The 18,182-nt window shown below is 37.4% G+C and overlaps 1 protein-coding gene, 1 long non-coding RNA gene and 1 pseudogene across 2 annotated transcripts; all 3 read left to right on the top strand.

The window, feature by feature from the left end:
- The window catches only part of LOC139123704 (ubiquitin-conjugating enzyme E2 Z-like), a 585,434-nt pseudogene that overhangs the window by 558,586 nt on the left and 8,666 nt on the right, over nt 1-18,182 (top strand).
- On the top strand, nt 1,369-9,526 carry LOC139123692 (transmembrane protein 267-like). The gene is made up of 3 exons (XM_070689862.1): nt 1,369-1,648; nt 3,159-3,585; nt 7,499-9,526. The coding sequence occupies exons 2-3, from the start codon at nt 3,289-3,291 to the stop codon at nt 7,829-7,831; spliced, it is 630 nt and encodes a 209-aa protein (XP_070545963.1). The 5' UTR covers nt 1,369-1,648; nt 3,159-3,288; the 3' UTR covers nt 7,832-9,526.
- Nucleotides 3,776-4,851, top strand: LOC139123693 (uncharacterized). The gene is made up of 2 exons (XR_011549761.1): nt 3,776-3,981; nt 4,361-4,851. It is a non-coding gene; the product is annotated as an uncharacterized lncRNA (long non-coding RNA).

The following is an 18,182-nucleotide window of genomic DNA, read 5'->3' as shown; positions in this document are numbered from 1 at the left end:
TTGTCCTTTCATTTTATCATATCATGCAGTCTCATTAGATTTTTGAGTATAAGATTTAATTCAAGCGAGTTTAAATATAGAATAAAGACATTTGGGTACACAGAGTAGGAGAATTCCGGGCAAAGGCGGCTAATGTCTTTTAGCTTCGAGGCGCATAACTATGCATACTTACTGTACGTTAGCTGTACCGCTTTCAAGGCTGAGGAAATTATAGGTATCCATTTTATCGATTCTGTAGCTGGGGGTCCATAGCTGTGGTGTTTTCAGACGGGATTCCTGCCTTTTACGGGCTGGTTTTGACTTTTACGATTTTAACCCCGCCACCACAAAGTCAAAACAAGCCCGTAAATGCCGTCTGAAAACACTACAGCTATGGACCCACAGCTATAGATTCTGTAGCGTACTATTTGGAATATTCGACACTAGAAATTAAATATATAGGTCCTACATCATCTGACTTTGATCATTAAGACCACGGGGGCCTGTTTTCTAAAATTCTGCTCTGTCACACAGTGCCGACATACATGTATACGCCTAGGTTATACGTCTATGAGGCGCGTTAGCGCAGCAGAGCGGAATTTTGGAAAACGGGCGACTGTGGCTAAAACAATTAGTGTTTCGATCGCCCCCGCAATACACAGTTATTCCATCGTCGTAAACTACATGCCTCTTTACGGCAACAGCTCAGCGCTACCCGTTAATTGCGTAGGTCAGCGGAGCGGAAATTATTGCTCTGGCTCGCGACAATTTCATGGTAAGTTTTTTTGAAGTCGTGAAAAACTTAGATAAAATTTAAAAGCTGTGAAAAATTAGATAAACCTTCGCCTGAACTTTTGAAAGGCGTAAAAAGTCGGCTGACTCATTGGGGACACGCCACCCGGCAACTTTTACTCGGTGGTAACTATCTACAGCGCACAACTCTTTGTGTGAGACAAGGGTAGAACCAATCTGATTAAAATTAGATGTAGAATACGGCGACGTCTGTACTTTCGCGGTATTCTCTTGCTGTCGCCTCTCACCGCGAAAGTATACAGACGTCGCCGTAAGCGTACTCTACACCTTATTTTAATCAGATTTGGGTAGAACTACTAGAAGTGACTCCAAGGCATACATAGTGATTTTAAAAGTTACTGTTCTTGGTGTGACATAGACACTCTCTCTATTTTGTCTGTAGGCCCATTTCTGTTGCGAAGAGAAAAGTGCATTCGTTTTCCGAAAATTCTCATCAAATTTTAGAGATATGATAGCCTAATGATAAATCTTCAAGTTTGTTTCATAATCGAACATTGAGTCATGTAACGATTACTTTCATATATTCATCTTCATTTTTGTGCTGGGAAACAAGCTCATGGCAAGATAAATTATAATGCTAGAATCGAACACGGTCCGTCTACTTGTGGAGGGACCGTGAATTGAATGACCGGCCAGGTATTGGATTCCAAAGCCCTGGATTTGAAGGTCACAACAACTTTGAGGTCAAAGGTCATAATTTGAGCATGCGCTGTTGAACGTCATTTGTGTCTACACGGAAGCGTTCACACAGCTGATACAAGGTCATTTTGTGGGTCGTGTGCTAAGAAATTGTATTGCTTTTGGAGAAGTGTGCATTGATAGGCAGCCACAGTTTACTGAGGTTGAAAGATTGCTGGTATGATATATCATTTGAACCTTTCCTAGCATTACAACGGCGGCGTTGGATGCGGCCTCGTCGTCCCGTCCGCGTCCCGTGAGCTTTCTCGATTGCCGAGTGATTGCATCACCAACGCTTTGCTTACCCAGTGCTTCCTAGTGCTGCCATGCTGTGTAAGAAGGTGCCGGGTGCATGGAATTGCTAGTGTAGTATCGCAGGGAAGGGCCTCTTCTCTCTATGTATACTATAATGGCAATTCCATGCATCTGTGGGGAAGCACATATGCTTGCTAGTATAATAAGGCTAGCCCTGCGTACAGGTCTGTGTGTTCCCGGCGTGAGAGGCCGTATCACGCCGGGAACACACAGACCTGTACGCAGAGAGCTAGTATACGGCTTACAATGAGCTGAGCGCCTGTAGATTAAATAATCGTATACCGTTATGCGGTAGTCAAGGTAAACGGTACCCCCACCCCAGGGCAAAGTGGGGGGATTTGGAAATTAGTCATGAATTTTGCCAAATGCCCCACTCCCCAGGGCAAGACAGTCTGAAAAATTCCCACCTAAGACAAATAAATCCCCCACCCCAATGGGTTGGGCATTCATAAATTCTCCACTTGCCGTGACTTAGGGGGATCAATATGAGGCAATGTGCCCCACCCCCTCAGGCATAGTTTTATGACAAACACGGCTTAATCCCTGATATTTGCCCCTATCGATATCAACCACAGGAATTACATTGACTGCTGTATTACCATGCATATAGGTGGTTGAGTCTCTGTGTGGGTGTTAAATGGTTCTGTTACTGTAAATTCATGAAAAGCTACCAGCTGGTTAGCCCTGTGTGCTGTGTGCTACCAACGTGGCGTTGTGGTGGGAAGCCGTACAACGCCTGTATATATCCAGGGCTACCAACAGGTAGCCTGGGACCTTTCCTGCAGTTCAGGGTACCCTGTACTGTCCCTGATACTAGATTTGTTCTTGGGAACAGCCTAACAACACCATGACATCATCACAATTTCAAGACTCTCGCTTACCATATTTCACTTTCAACATTACACATTTAATAATTTTTATCGTAAATAACTTTTCCAATGAGACTGACAATTTAAGATACCAATTCTGTACATTAACAGGTAAATATGCAGGTGAAGACATAGACAACAATGTTTTATGCAATGTTTTGTTTTGTTCTTGCTTTACCGCACTTTCCGAAGTGTGTTGTTATGCAATAAGTATTATTATTATTAACAATGGTCAAAGTGTCTTGATACTGATAGCTACGTCAAGCAGGTAAATTTTTTTGTGAAATTTACCTCATTGAATAAGCAACTACTTCACGTAAAAAAAAAGCATGCAGCTAAATCAAAATGTTTTAACCCTTTCACCCCCAGTTCCCTGTATACAGTCCAACTTTACCATAGAAAACAATGGATTTGGGACAAACCATGGTGGTGAAAGGGTTAAAGCATATCATAAGGGCCAAAAACTTATTAAAAATATAATTCGTTTTATCTGCTTTATTACAGGAAAGAGCCGCAATACAACAGTGCTTGGGACGTTTAATATTCAGGAAGACGTACGATGTGTACTCAGAATGAATATTACCTTTGACCTCTTCCTGTGCAGCTGATCTCATTGGTGCATCGCAGTTGTGAAATGGTTGCAAATCGGTTCATTGACTTGCTGCCATGGAAACGATTCCTTGGGTTTGCCTTGCTTGGGTGTTTCTGCTGCGCAGGTGACACTGCCATGCAGTTGCCATGGATATCAAGGAATATGGCGCTAAGAGCAATCGCGGACAATGGCATACATGCCGTGATTGGACTGTGGTGTTGGTCATTGGTGAGTGGACTGCAAACAATTGATGACGTCCTTCAAACCATTTTGTGTGGTGTCCTGTCAAGTGCTGTGGACTTGGATCACTTCATTGCTGCAAAGTCATTCAGTTTGAAAGTAAGGATGGGTGAAAATTATTTATTTCAATATATATATATATATATATATATATTATATATATATATATATATATATATATATATATATATATATATTATATATATATATATATATATATATATATATATATATATATATATATATGTGTAACCCCGGTTACGATTGTAAGTCATGTGATTAGGTCTGCTGCATGTTGTTTGAGTGTGGTGACACATGTGTGGAATTTCATTGATAGCGTCTTCGCCCACAATGCATTGCAATGCTCTACTGATTTTCACTGCGTGAAGACAGTACTTTGGTGTGGATGTACGTTTAGGAATTATTATCTGTTTTACTGCCAAGAAAAAATTCCAAGACAACGTGGTTGGTCTTTTACATGACTGTGCTTTACAGGTATGTGTATTTGAATGCTTTGGTATTGAAAACAATGAACTTTTAAAAGTCTCAAAGTGTGAGACACACCCCTCAAGTTAAAACGTGGAAGAACCATGTGTTTCCCAATTGACAGGAAAAGTTTCTAAGTTGTTATTCTGTAGTTAGTTTGATTCTAGTAGTATTTTATGATAGTAGTGAAGTTTTATTTAACATGTTGAAATTTGAGTTTCTGATTTTGAAGGAAATTTTCTGTGATTCTTAGTTCTTTGTTTCATGGTATTTTTGTACAGTGTATTTGCTATCATGTTGACTTAGTCTCATCCTGAATGAGATTGTGTAAAGAGAAGGAAATGCTTACATAATTGCCATTGGTCTTTTACATGACTGTGCTTTACAGAGGAGATCCCGTTAATGAATTACTGGTAGACTGCGTGTGTTCCTGTGTGTTCCTATTGTGTGGCCCGAGTGAAGAGCCAAGGAGTGCCTGGAATTGTTCGAGTCAATCATCAACTCAAGTATTGCTACCAGGGTTGGAATAACAAATCCCCAGGGAGAATCGTCTGGAAGGACTCTGTGTGTGTAACGTAGTTTCCTATTGGATAGACTGTCATCGTCATAGCAACAGGACGGACATTGACCTACATGAGGCCATTGTACAGCCATATGAACAATAGCTAAGTGAATGAACCCTAGACAACAGCCATTTTAGAATTATCTGGAACTTTATTATGGTGGATGAACTTTAGATTTTGCGCCTGGAAATTATTTTCCAGTAATACTGCCATGGGTTTTAATCATTGTAGACTAGTGTTTTTATTCTTTTATTATTATTATCATTAGTAGTAGAGAGTTTAGCTGTAGTGAAATAAACCTTAATATAAACTGTAACGCTAATTGTACGATAATCATTCTTTCCTGGTTTGTTTATTGTGTGATATGAACCTTGGTCGGGTTTAATTGGCTGACTACATTCAAGGTCAGTTTAATTACCCGGTTACATATATATATGTATGTATATGTATATATATATATATACATACACACAAGACTTGAAAATAGTGTATATATATATATATATAAATATATATATATATATATATATATATATATATATATATATATATATATATACACACACACACACACACACACAAGACTTTTGAAAATTGGGCAAACTCTTTTGCCGAAAAATGAAAGAGTATCAAAGTACGAGTTATAGCATTAACGTTTGCACAATTTTCTATAATGTCTGTTATTCATACATTATTCCAGTGATTTCCTTCTTGGCACTGATGATCACAAGTAGCAACAATCATTGGTGCGATCGTAGTCCAGACTATGCCGAGACGGAAATTATAAAAATAACATTTCATGACATGTAACCACTGACTGCACTGGTAAACAGAAGCGCAACAATAACAAATATTGAAAAGGAAGCTTCGGTAGATTTTGACATGCTAAAAATTACCGGTACAATGGTCAATGGTCAATATGCTATTGGGCATACCTATGAAAACTTGGTTTTGGTCTTCTCCAGTCTGCTTTTATTCCTTTGGAGACAGTCTCTACACAAACAAATTCCTGGCCTTTATACATTATTTACTACAATTACAAATACTTCTATCAAAGACCAGTCACATTCTCAGTACCTTAACCCTGTACCTGCCAGACAGTATCACTTCCCCATCAGCCAACTCTGTGAAAAGCAGTACTGAGCAGAAACCATGCGTATTTCCACCCATTTGTCTTGGTCTGTTCCAACAGCTTTAGTACATAAAAATCATGTTTACAGTATGTGTGATTTCAGGGGCCTTCAAATGTTCAATTTTTTTGTTAAAATGCACCATATGGGACATATTTGTGCTTCACTAGTTTTCACGAACCTGACCTGATAGTGAAATATGAACTCTAAAGGAAAAGGTTTAAATAGTTTTTTCAAGCATTATGAGAACCTATGGGTGCATAAACGACCCCTCCACATTTGCAAACACTGTTATAGTGTTTAGTTTATTACTCAAACGGCACATCGAATTCTTATACTCTAATCAAATTTTTATACTCTTGTCATACAATACCCACTACAAGATGTTGTTCTTATCTCCTTTAAAATATTAAGCAGTTTCAAAAGATTTAATATTAAGGCTGGTTACTGGATATTTACCACTGTGCCTTCAGTCGAGGTTAAGCTTTGAGATGGTAGAGCATCCATTTGGAAGTGAAACTTTGAGTTTACAGAACTATAGGATAGGAGTTCCATGAGAAAAAATAATCTGAAGTAAAATACAGGGATTGAGGGACTGATAAAATGAATGAAATAATGATAAGTTACCGCATAAGTTCTGAAGCTGCTCAACTGTTGGAATGACCAGTGCCTCACTAGTTTTGATGAACTTGACCTGATGGTGACATATGAACTTGGCAGGTAAAGGGCTAAGTACATTTTCTACCTAAGTGAGTCAGAAAAGTCTCAGGCTGGCCATATTTACAATATACAAGATTCCTGCCGGTAAAACAAGATTACAGAAGTCCAACTAAACAGTTTGGTTGTACAGGAATTTCACACCAGAAATGCCTAAAATGTTGAAAAAGATGCATATGTTTAGCTAGTTTTGCCAACAAACAGAGCTTTTTGCCTTTGAAAGGTTTGTATTCACCAGATCACTTTCACATACTCTTGCTGTGTGACTATTTTAACCTTTTACCCACAATGCATTGCAATACCTTGCAGTTTGACCCCTCAGCACGAGACAAAAGATATTTAAAACTGTATTACCAGCGTGTACCACGGCACATGTCACACATAGCTTCATCTTAATTGCATATTTGTGTAAATTTAGAGAAAGTACTACAGAGCGGAATGTCTGGTATTTGCAAACATTATAGCTCCTTAATGAATTTTTGTTCTATTTGAAATTGATGTCTATTGTCAACATTTTTATTGTTCAGAAACAAGACAGTGTACACTTATCGGTTGTTATGATAAGCTAAAGCAATGACAATAGGGGGAAGATTATTGCCTGGGGTCAAATGCTGGGCATTTCAATATCATTCTTTGACAGCACATGTCAAACAGCTGAGAAATTAATATATACACATAATTTAAAGATGGGGAAAAAGTTTACGCACTGAACTCTAATAGCTCCGATTTGATGTCAGAATTGCTCAGTCAGGATTCTTATAAGAATGAAAGATCAGTCATTCAAGGATGCTCAAAACAATCCCCTCCTCTGAGAGGGGGTAGCTCAGAGAGAGCACCCTCGAAAGACGGATCTTAGAGATCGCCCTCTAAGTGACAGAAAACATAACAGGAATGGATAGTTTTTGCAGAGTTTCATACACTGCACTCAGTTTGCAGCCAAAATTTTCACATGCACTTTACAACATTTGTGCAGGTCGACATGGATCAATCAGGTTTATTTTCTAAAAAATTCCAACTCTTCCATTACGGTGCTAGTTCTCATAGCTCATTGTGTATCCGAGCAAAATTGTCCTTCTTTACATTTGCTCATTTTGTTCCATATGTTTCTGTTTACAGGATGCTCTGTCATTGAAATCAAGACCACCTTTCCACGCAACAACGCTGATTCCTGTGATAGCGTGCTTTCTCAAGTTGTCGATCTATTTACATCCAATGCCGCGTCTCCAAAACCTTCCATGGATTTTCTCCGTGGCGTGGTTCTCGCATCACATCAGGGACGGTACACGCAGAGGACTGTGGATGTGGCCGTTTGGTAGCACGCCGCCAATACCCTATTGGTTGTATCCCATGGTAACTATGGTGCTGCCCCTAGTTACCGTGGTGATTTTGCAATCAATGGATGGTAAGAAAAGTCGGACATTTGCAACTATTCCCCAACAGCTTGTGTAAGTTTAGATATTATAACAGTGTCTTACGAAAGGTTAGGACTTTAAACCTTCCTCAACAACACTGGAAACAATTCTCTCACCAAATCAAGGATAAAAATCACTAGTCACTGTGCAGAGTTTGGTTCTAGAGAAACAAAGTACCTATCCTTTACAGATATTTGAAATTCAAAATGGCAGCCGTCCCTGTCTTATCTCTATGAAAAAAAAATTACATTTTAGAATTTTGAAAAACAACCTATGATGGTGAGCAGTTTTATATTTAAAGAGTTTTAAAATGAGTCCCACCCAGTCGTAGATCAGAAAAGAATCTTTAATATTTGATGGTCTTAATATCTCTCCGTGAGGCATATTATTACGTGCCTCGTATATCGAACGCCACACACTCCATTGGAGTCAATGGTAACTCGTCGATGACGTTGCGAGCAGCAAAGTCATCATTGCACTGAAAGTGAACCGGAACTATTTTCAACTTGACAACTGCAAGATTAAAAAATGATCAAATTACATCTTTTACTTATGAAATATTTTTTTTTACAAAATTATACAAAAAAATATGAATAGCAGTGATTTAAATGTATCAATGTGCTGTTGGATGATGAAAATTGTTCTATTTTTTCAACAGATTTTCATCTAAAATGGCAATAAGGCATATAATTGTCATTTGTACATAAACCAAAAAATTTTGAGAGACAATTTATGTCAGAGAGGCATGTAATATAAATATTATAGCCCAATCAACGGAACTGTACTCTCGGGGCAGGAGACCATTTGCCCTCCTTATGTCTGGCAAATGGTCACTTACCCTCGGGCACATAGTGCCATGTTTAGACTATAATATATATAAATAGTCCAAACATGGCATGAACTGAAGCAAATGTTTTTAGAGCCAAGCATCAAAGATGATATGGTTGCCAGTCTTGGAGTAAGTGAAACTTGAAGTGGTTCTGATTAGCTAGTAGGTAAGGTTTATCACATTTCCATTGACCCATTCATCAGCATGGTTTAACCCAACCCCATTGCACTGCTACATGCAGTCATGTCAGTGTAAGAAGATCATAACTGACATTGACCCATTCATCAGCATGGTTTGACCCAACCCCATTGCACTGCTACATGCAGTCATGTCAGTGTAAGAAGATCATAACTGACATTGACCCATTCATCAGCATGGTTTGACCCAACCCCATTGCACTGCTACATGCAGTCATGTCAGTGTAAGAAGATCATAACTGACATTGACCCATTCATCAGCATGGTTTGACCCAACCCCATTGCACTGCTACATGCAGTCATGTCAGTGTAAGAAGGTCATAACTGACATTTTTTGATGAAACTGACTGAGAATAACTTACATGGGCTAGATTTCAAAACCAAGTGAAATCTTTGCCCAAGACCACTGTTGAACATTTATTGGTCCATGTTTCACATTCATGTTATGACTGCTACTATTACAAAATGACACAACAGTTTGTACATATGACCCTTTTGTACTATGATGATGTACAGAGCAATGGATGGGATAAGGGTTATCCACACTCATAAGGTAGATTGTGCCTCAATTTGGACTGCTACAGTTTTACAATACTTTGCTGACATGCTACTTGTGAGGACTCAATTTTAAACTTGTCAGGAAAATAAAGTATTCACCTTGATTTTGTGAAAATCAAATATTTCATTTTCCCCATGGATTTAAAGGGCCAGTTGCTGTAACTTTTGAAAATGTTCTGTTTTATTTGTTTTTTAATGCCCAAAGAACTACGGCTGTTTTTGTTCGACTCCCCAAAGCATGTTGAGATTCAAAGTATTCAGCTTGTACTCTGCATGTACTGTATTTTTTTGTCAACAATAATAATTCTAGTCTTTATCAGAATTCAAATGTCAACAATAACAGTGCATTTCACATTTATAGACGCTGTGTTGACAAGCTAGATTGTGATTCAAGATGCTTTTTGAGTAGAACAACAAAGAAACTTGAGTTGACGTTGAAAACAAAAACTGAAAAAAGTCATCAAACGTTACAGCTACTGTTCATTTATCATAAGGATAGCTTCCATTTGAATTTTAAGGAGTATTAATGAGATGATCATACAGTACAGGTTTGAGGTCAGGAAGTAATCCTTTGACATCTTAATATTGTTACATTTTACTTAGTTGTTCCACCACTACACAAATTTGCATAATGACGCCTGATATTTATTTATAACTGATGATTGGAAAGAGAATCTTTTACAGTTTCCTGGAGGCAAATTTGGAGGAAAAATTAAATAGTTCTGTTCTTTCAGGTTCAAACAATGTACTGACATTATGTGATATTCTTCCAAAGTGACTTTTCACAGTATTAACTTTGCACTGAAATAATAACCATGAAGCTGTGTCAAATTTTGTGTATACACTGTTTAAACAAACTGACCAATTACAGACAGCATTAAAAGAAACTCCATGCAAACAGACCAATAACAGACAGCATTAAAGGCAAATGCCATGCAAACAGCCAATCACTCCATGCAAACTGACCAATTACAGACAACATTAAAGCCAAACTGCATGCAAACAGACCAATCATAGACAGCATTAAAGGCACACTCCATGCAAACAGATCAGTAGCAGACAACATTAAAGACAAACGCCATGCAAACAGACCTATCATAGACAACATGAAAAGCAAACTCCATGCAAACAGACCAATCAAAGACAACATTAAAGGCAAAAAAGCCATGCAAACTGACCAAATACCAATTACAGACAACACTAAAGGCAAACGTCATGCAAACTGATCAATCACAAACAACATACTATAAAGATAAATGCCATGCAAACTGACCAATCACAGACAACATTAAAGGCAAACTCCATGCAGCCCGTCACTTTTACTTTTTACTTTCACTTGCAAGACAAGACCACGGCAGTCAAGAAGATGGTGATTACGTCACCAATGGTAGCAAGATTTAGATAACCAATGCGATTCAATCAGACTTGATGTGCTTGCTTGACAACACTGGTGATGCGCCCCTGCATCTGAGTAAATCTATGATCTGTGTTCCTCCAGATACCAAAGGTAAACATCAATGCTTGGAGACTATGATTTTTTTCAGTGTCTTGTTTGCATTTAGAAATGACAGTGGTGTGATCTATTCCTTTACCCTTTCACCCCCCACCCCCCCCCCCCCCCCATTTCCCTTTGTAGAGGTCCAACTTTACCATAGAAAACAATGGGATCGATACAAACCATGGTGGTGAAAGGGTTAAGCAGGATGAACACCAATACTTGGCTGGTTCACAACGTGTAATGTATGTGTGAGGTGCATTTTTGTTGACGACTGAATTCAAATCTTGACTGAAAGTCAGCATTTAACAATAGCAATGCAGCTTATGAATGCACAGATTGTATTGATAAGCTGAGTACAAGTCTTAGTTTAGTTTATACATGCCAAGGAACTGTTGCTGATGCAGAACAAAATACTGCAAAAAAGTTTAATACTTAAAGTTATTGATTGGTGTTAAATGGCAAGTTGCTTTAATTTGCAATGATTTATTCCCTAATTTTTTTAATCAACTGCATTTGCTTGTTCAGCTCTCAAATTGCCTTACATTACACAATGTTGAACTTGACAAGTAAATTTTATTCAAGAGATGAAATCAAACATTCCAATAACAGTAGACAGTGGTTGACAAGCAAAGGAAATGGTTTTTCAACATGTTTTGGAGAGTAGAAGAAAACTTGCAATTGATATATGAATAAAAGATTAGTGAAAACATTGACAAAAGTTACAGCTACTGGCTGCACTTACTTAAAACACAGCCATTTTGATATTGTCCCATGATTTAATACACTCTGTGTGATGTCAAGCACTTAACCAGAATCTTGACAAAGACGTCTAGCACTGCAGAAATGGCACAGGGAAACAGACTTGGCAGACACTGAGACACAAGCAACAGCTGCCACACTCCAAGCAGTGAGGGCGCTTCATTAGTTTAATTTACATAACAAAGGCAAAAGAATAAGGACACTTTCTAATGTAAGAGACACAAATAAATAAGGGCATTTTATTCATTACTCAGGTCACATCAAGTCCAGTCAGTACAAGGATATCAGCTTTGAAATTTCTGTGCTGTGCCCATGTTTTTTACATCAAGTCAGGTCAGTACTTTATATTATCGCCTGAATATATGGTTTATGTGCCAAATATTTTCAATGATATGGTATTCTAAATCATGGCATAAATTGTTGACATGTGTTTTCTCTTCACATCATCATTTCTGAATCTGGAAATCTGTTTACAACAGCTGTAAAATAAATCTGAGATAAATAATTAATCTGCTGTTGATGAAGTCAAGGATCCATTCTACTGATGAAGGCAAAATCCTCAACTAATTTGTGAAACTTTGTGTATATATTCATGAACAAATAAAAGTGTGAATATTTACATTGGCAGACATTTATAATTTCAATATTGATAAATTTAACACAATTTCTTTCCATTGATCCAAATTTGCACCGTGACCCCTGATTTGTATTCATGTATGTGATAGAGATTATTTTAAAGTTTACTTTAGGTAAGTTGGACAATGTTTAAGTCTTCAAATTTTGAGATACATACAACCTTAAGACTCATTAATACTGGCCAAAGTGTTTTGAAAAATGCACTTAAACTGAATCTTTCCAGTGCACCTTTTATTATTACAGTGTGTGCATATAATTATATTGAACATTGTCTTCGAGTTGTGTTCACATGGTTGATGAAAATCATTGTTATTTTTAGAGGTGTTTGATGATATTTCATGAAAAAAAACAAATGTAAGAGGTACAGCTATTCTGGTTCTAATCTTTCTCATCCTGAAACTTTCTTATTTTCTCATTGTTTTCAATGGGCTGGATGTACCTACATCCAGCAAAATAGGGGTCAAAAAGTTCTTCTCTGTTTTATTTCCATAGAATTTAAATTGATAACATGTTTAGTGGTTTTCTTTTATTCTGCCTCCACAGCAATATATCTGCAAGGTTAGAGACATCACCAGACTTGCCTCCATGGCTAAGCTCAAGAGTGGAAGGCTAGTCGATTAACAGCTGATACCTGTCTGCAATACTGGGATGGAATGGATTTTACAGAGGATGTCTTCATCAGCAGATACTACAGGGATTTCAGGTATGCAGGGGTTATGCTCTTCATTCCAGATTATTTACAGTAATACGTACATAATCCTCCATACTTAGGATACCATGGATATCAACCATGCAAGCATCTTGTGCTGCAGAGCCCCTAAATCAAGGGCTCAAAGTCATCAGTAAAATCACCTACGCAATATCATAACAGGTAATAGAATATGTGCTATCCAAACTAAGGGTCTGTGTTCAACACCTTTGGCTCACCACATTGGTATAGCGGCACTCTCTTGACCATCCTTGCAATATCTCCTGAGCAATCAAGTTCTGTAAATATTCAGACTCATTAACAAAGTGACTCATCTGAAGGAGTGTAAATTATAAAACCTTAGGATAAGTAACCATGTAGTTTGTTGTCAGTACAAATCACAAGTGTAGTGCCAGAACCACAGCAAAACTATTAGTAGATTGTCCGGTCTGTCATAGAGATAGAACAACTCACTACACAATGCCAGGTAATTTATTTGCTCTAGGATATTGAAGAAATGAGAAGTACAAGTTCAAAACAATCTACAATACATGTGTTTGGTTTTTCAAAATTAATTTCTAAAGTCAGCCTGTTGGTGGTGATTGTACAGATTCTGTCATATCATGTTGAGCTGTAATCCCCTAGGAGTGGCCTGTGAAGATAACTTGTACAAGCTAAGATCTTAGTGTGTAGAGACAACATGAATTTTTTTTCCATGTTAGCATTTTGTAACATACTCATATTTCCAGCACTGCTAGAGTGCACCATTACTTTTTTGAAGTCTACAGTAGTGAGAGCTGTCAGAGATATAGGATAAGATCTGCCATGATAGAAGACAGAATATCTAGACAAAGAAAGTCAGCAGTTATTTCCTTTACAACAGGTTTTTGAATTGTTTAAGTGGCCATGGCAACACTTACCATGCTTGATAAAATTTTATGACACAGCTGTTTGTCTGTGTTTACACTGAAAGGACCATTCAGGGTTCCATATAAACAATAAAAATTATTTTTTATAATTTAATTCAAATGCAATGGTTATTCTGTTGTATCTCCACAGCTTGGTTAGAGACATCACCAGACTTGCCACCATGGCTAAGCTCAAGAGTGGAAGGCTAGTCAGAGAAATGGCTGACGCCTGTCTGCAATACTGGGGTGGAATGGGTTTTACAGAGGATGTTTAATTGGATTGTGCTGAAGGTAATTCACCAACTGTGTAATTTAGTTTCTTTGAAATATCTCTCATCACAAATCCTGTTTTTGTAACTGAGTCCATGCTGTTCCATTGATGTGTACAGATGTCATGTCAACAGATTAGCTCTCAAGGATATCAGTTCAAAATACAGTATTTCCTTACTTGGTGTACCAGTTCATATTTGCTAGTTTCAAATGCTAGGTCTCTCAACTCCCTATTGGGTAACTTTTCACTTCAGAGTCCTTCAGCCAAGATTTTGTATTATCAGTAGAATATGCCGTGTGGAGGACTTGTGTTTGAAAATTGCATCATGGGTAAAATGTTCTGACCTATGGAGTTATACTAGTACTTTGCATCTTGGTAGAATGTTCTGTGCTATTGAGTTGTACTTTGCATCATGGGTAAACTGTGTTGTTGAATTGTACCTTCACTTTGCATAATGGGTAATATGTTCTGTGCTATTGAGTTGTACATGTACCAATACATTTCCATGATAAGTGTTAAACAGGAACTTCCCCTATAAAAGCCGGTTTATTGTATATCTATGCAAGAGTGAAAAAAGCAACACTACTGATCGATGTGCCATGTTTGGTCCCAGAATCCCATAATTTTGAAATGTTTCAGGTGTTCATTGTAATCGAATCTTGCATATGATGTCTATGAATATATAGCGACTAAACTTGAGTTGGAAATAAACGGAAAAAAATGTTCCGCATTTTGTCGGAGAACGCACATTTCAAAACATGTTCTCTGTGTTTGACACCTCTTTGAAAGTTTGAATATGTCACGTAAGTGCCGATCATGATAATTCACATTTTTCATATGGTCAAAGTGATGCTGTGAGAATTCAAAAACCTACGCCCAGTGTGTGCAATTGGCTGCGTCATCAGTCATCCCCCTATTGTGCGCCCACGGTCCTGTAACTTCCCCTATAAAGGATTGACATCAAAACTGTCAGGAGTAAAACTTGCCTTGGTGCATGTAGAGAACATTGAAATGAATTTTGGTGAAATGAACAGAATAGAGGTACATTACTTTGGTGAGAGATATTCCAAAGCATTGTGGGTAGTGTGTACCTTGAAAGTGGTGAATTGCCTAAAGTCTGTAGGACATTGCAATGCATCATGGGTGTGTATACACAGTACAGGACAAATGTAAAGTTATTGCTAGTGAACTCAAGTCTTTTGCTCTTGTATAATGGCGTTACATTATGGGTAAGATTTTTGTCAATCAGATCAAATGATAGACAATTAAGATGTCTGCATGGTCTTCTTGGTGTGTGTTTCAAAAAAAGACACTCTACTTTGAGTTTTTCAGACAATGAGGTCAAAGTAGTAAGGCATACCTTGACATGATTTCAAAGCTGAAACACATACAACTCTGATGTTCACTGACTTGACCTGATGGTGATAGATTACACCACAAATATGTGTAGTATTGTCAACTTCTTTGTACATGTACATAGTTTTTATGCTGATTTTAAATGATCTGACAATAAAAGGTTTCAGAATTACACTTCAATGCAGTTTCCCAAATCTTTTTGTGCTCCATGCATACTAACCACATCACTTCCCACGTTTGTCTTTTCCATGGTATGTCAATCCTTCATATTTAATCTCAGTTCCATCTCATCTTTAATATGCCATATCAAGTCACACAGATACCTTTTGTGTAATACAGATAACATGTCTTGGATAATGTAACTTGAGGTCATAGACTGTAATATTAATTGTTTTCTAAATACTGTTTGTTTCTTTGTATCAGGGACATAATGAGTATATACATTATGAGTATATACAATGAGCCACCACCAGGCATGTTTGTAGTTCCTGATAAAGACGATATCACAAAGGTCAGTCATACAATTTATCTAATCACCCTCCATGTCATTGAAACTTAATATCTTGTCAAGTACCCTTCCACTGGTCATGGAATTAATTCTTGTATGTAATTATTCCATTATCAGTCATCACAAATTACTTTCATGCAACAATTTTGCTTTTGATTTGTTGTGTACATACACATACCTCAGAAACATATATGATGAGAAGACAAAACACAAAAGTGTTCTTTTCTTTGTAACATTCCCTGTGAACGATATTATAATTTCTGATACAGAGAAATTCCATGATTTTTATATGTACATGTAATGCCGCTTACTTCTGTTTCATTTAAGGTGCATGCACTTATTACGGGACCCTTTGACACCCCTTATGAAGATGGTTTCTTCCACTTCCTTATTAATAGGTTTCCTCCAGATTATCCAATCAGACCCCGTAGAGTCAAGTTAATTACCACAGATGATGGTAAAGTTCGGTTTAATCCAAACCTCTATCGAAATGGCAAAGTCTGTCTTAGTATTCTAGGGTAAGTAATTTCCTCCATTGCACATCCTACTCTACCTTGCTGGGGTTCCGTAGCCCTGCCACTCCCTGGCTGGTTGTGTGGGGGATTGGGGGCTATGTTTTAGTCGATTGAAAAGTGCACAGTCGTGCGCATTGAAAATCATGCATGGAGAAAGTGAGCGTTTTACTTGCAATTCTCCAGAAAAAAAAAATTGGGAGTGGGGTGCATCTACTACCCTAGGAGATAGGTGGCTTTAATCAGAATTTTAGGTGAGGAAGGTTTGAAAAGTCCATTCTATGTAAAAAACGGCGCTGATTCCAAAAAAAGCAGTCTTATTGACCCCACTCAAGACAAAATTGCCATTTTGGCCACTTTTTCCTCAAAAAATGGTCATTTTTGGTCAAAAACTGAAAATCAATTGTTTTTTTCACATTTGGAGATCAAATGATGTATGAAAAGTTCATTCCATGTAAAAATGGGTGCTGATTTCAAAAAAAGCAGTCTTATTCACCAAACTCCAGACAAAATTGCCATTTTGGCCACTTTTACCTCAAAAAATGGTCATTTTTGGTCAAAAACTGAAAATCAATTGTTTTTTTTTCACATTTGGAGATCAAATGATGTATGAAAAGTTCATTCCATGTAAAAATGGGTGCTGATTTCAAAAAAAGCAGTCTTATTCACCAAACTCCAGACAAAATTGCCATTTTGGCCACTTTTACCTCAAAAAATAGTCATTTTTAGACAAAAATAACTTAAAACGATTCATTTTCTTCGCAATAATAGATAAAACGATGTGTGGAAAGTTCATTCCATGTAAAAATGGGTGCTAATTTCACAAAAAGTAGTCTTATTTACCAAACTCAAGACAAATTGCGATTTTGGCCGATTTTCCCTCAAAAAACGGTCATTTTTAGACAAAAACGGAAAACCTATTGTTTTCTTCACATTCGGAGATCAAATGATGTATGAAAAGTTTATTCCATGTAAAAATGGGTGCTGATTTCACAAAAAGTAGTCTTATTTACCTAACTCAAGACAAAATCGCCATTTTGGCCACTTTTCCCTCAAAAAATAGTTATTTTTAGACAAAAAAACTAAAAACGATTCGTTTTCTTCACGTTTGGAGATAAAACCATGTCTGGAAACTCTGTTCCATGTAAAATCGGTGCTGATTTCAAACAGACAGTCTTATCGACCTCACTTAAGACAAAATTGCCATTTTGGCCACTTTTCCTCAAAAATGGTCAATTTGAGACAAAAATAACTTTACATGGACAAAAGATGGTATGGTTCTGGGTTAGGCTCAACTAATCCTTCTTCTTTGAGGAATTCAATGTAGGTTTCATTGACATTCACCAATTTCATTCGTGAGTCTTTCAAAAAAATTTCACAGTTTATATATGACAATAACTTTAGAAAAGCATTTTCCCGTCTATTTGTATTTGTTGTGCCCATCTCGTTTTCTTCTAATTTAGTTGCTTTTGAAATATACCTTCTTCTGCATGTATTGTGATATTTGACTTCTTTAGCTATGAAATCAATATTTCCAAAATCACGGAGGAAAGGCTCATCTTTTAGTTGCCTCGCTGCATTTAAAATGCTGTCTTGTCCTGGTCTAGTCACACATTCAGATAGTGTTTCAAAACCACTGGGAAAATGCTTGCGATCTAGGCCATTGCA

The sequence above is a fragment of the Ptychodera flava genome, assembly GCF_041260155.1.
Source record: "Ptychodera flava strain L36383 chromosome 23 unlocalized genomic scaffold, AS_Pfla_20210202 Scaffold_23__1_contigs__length_28996876_pilon, whole genome shotgun sequence".
NCBI classification, from domain to species: Eukaryota; Metazoa; Hemichordata; class Enteropneusta; family Ptychoderidae; genus Ptychodera; species Ptychodera flava.
This window is presented reverse-complemented; position numbering and strand designations above follow the sequence as displayed.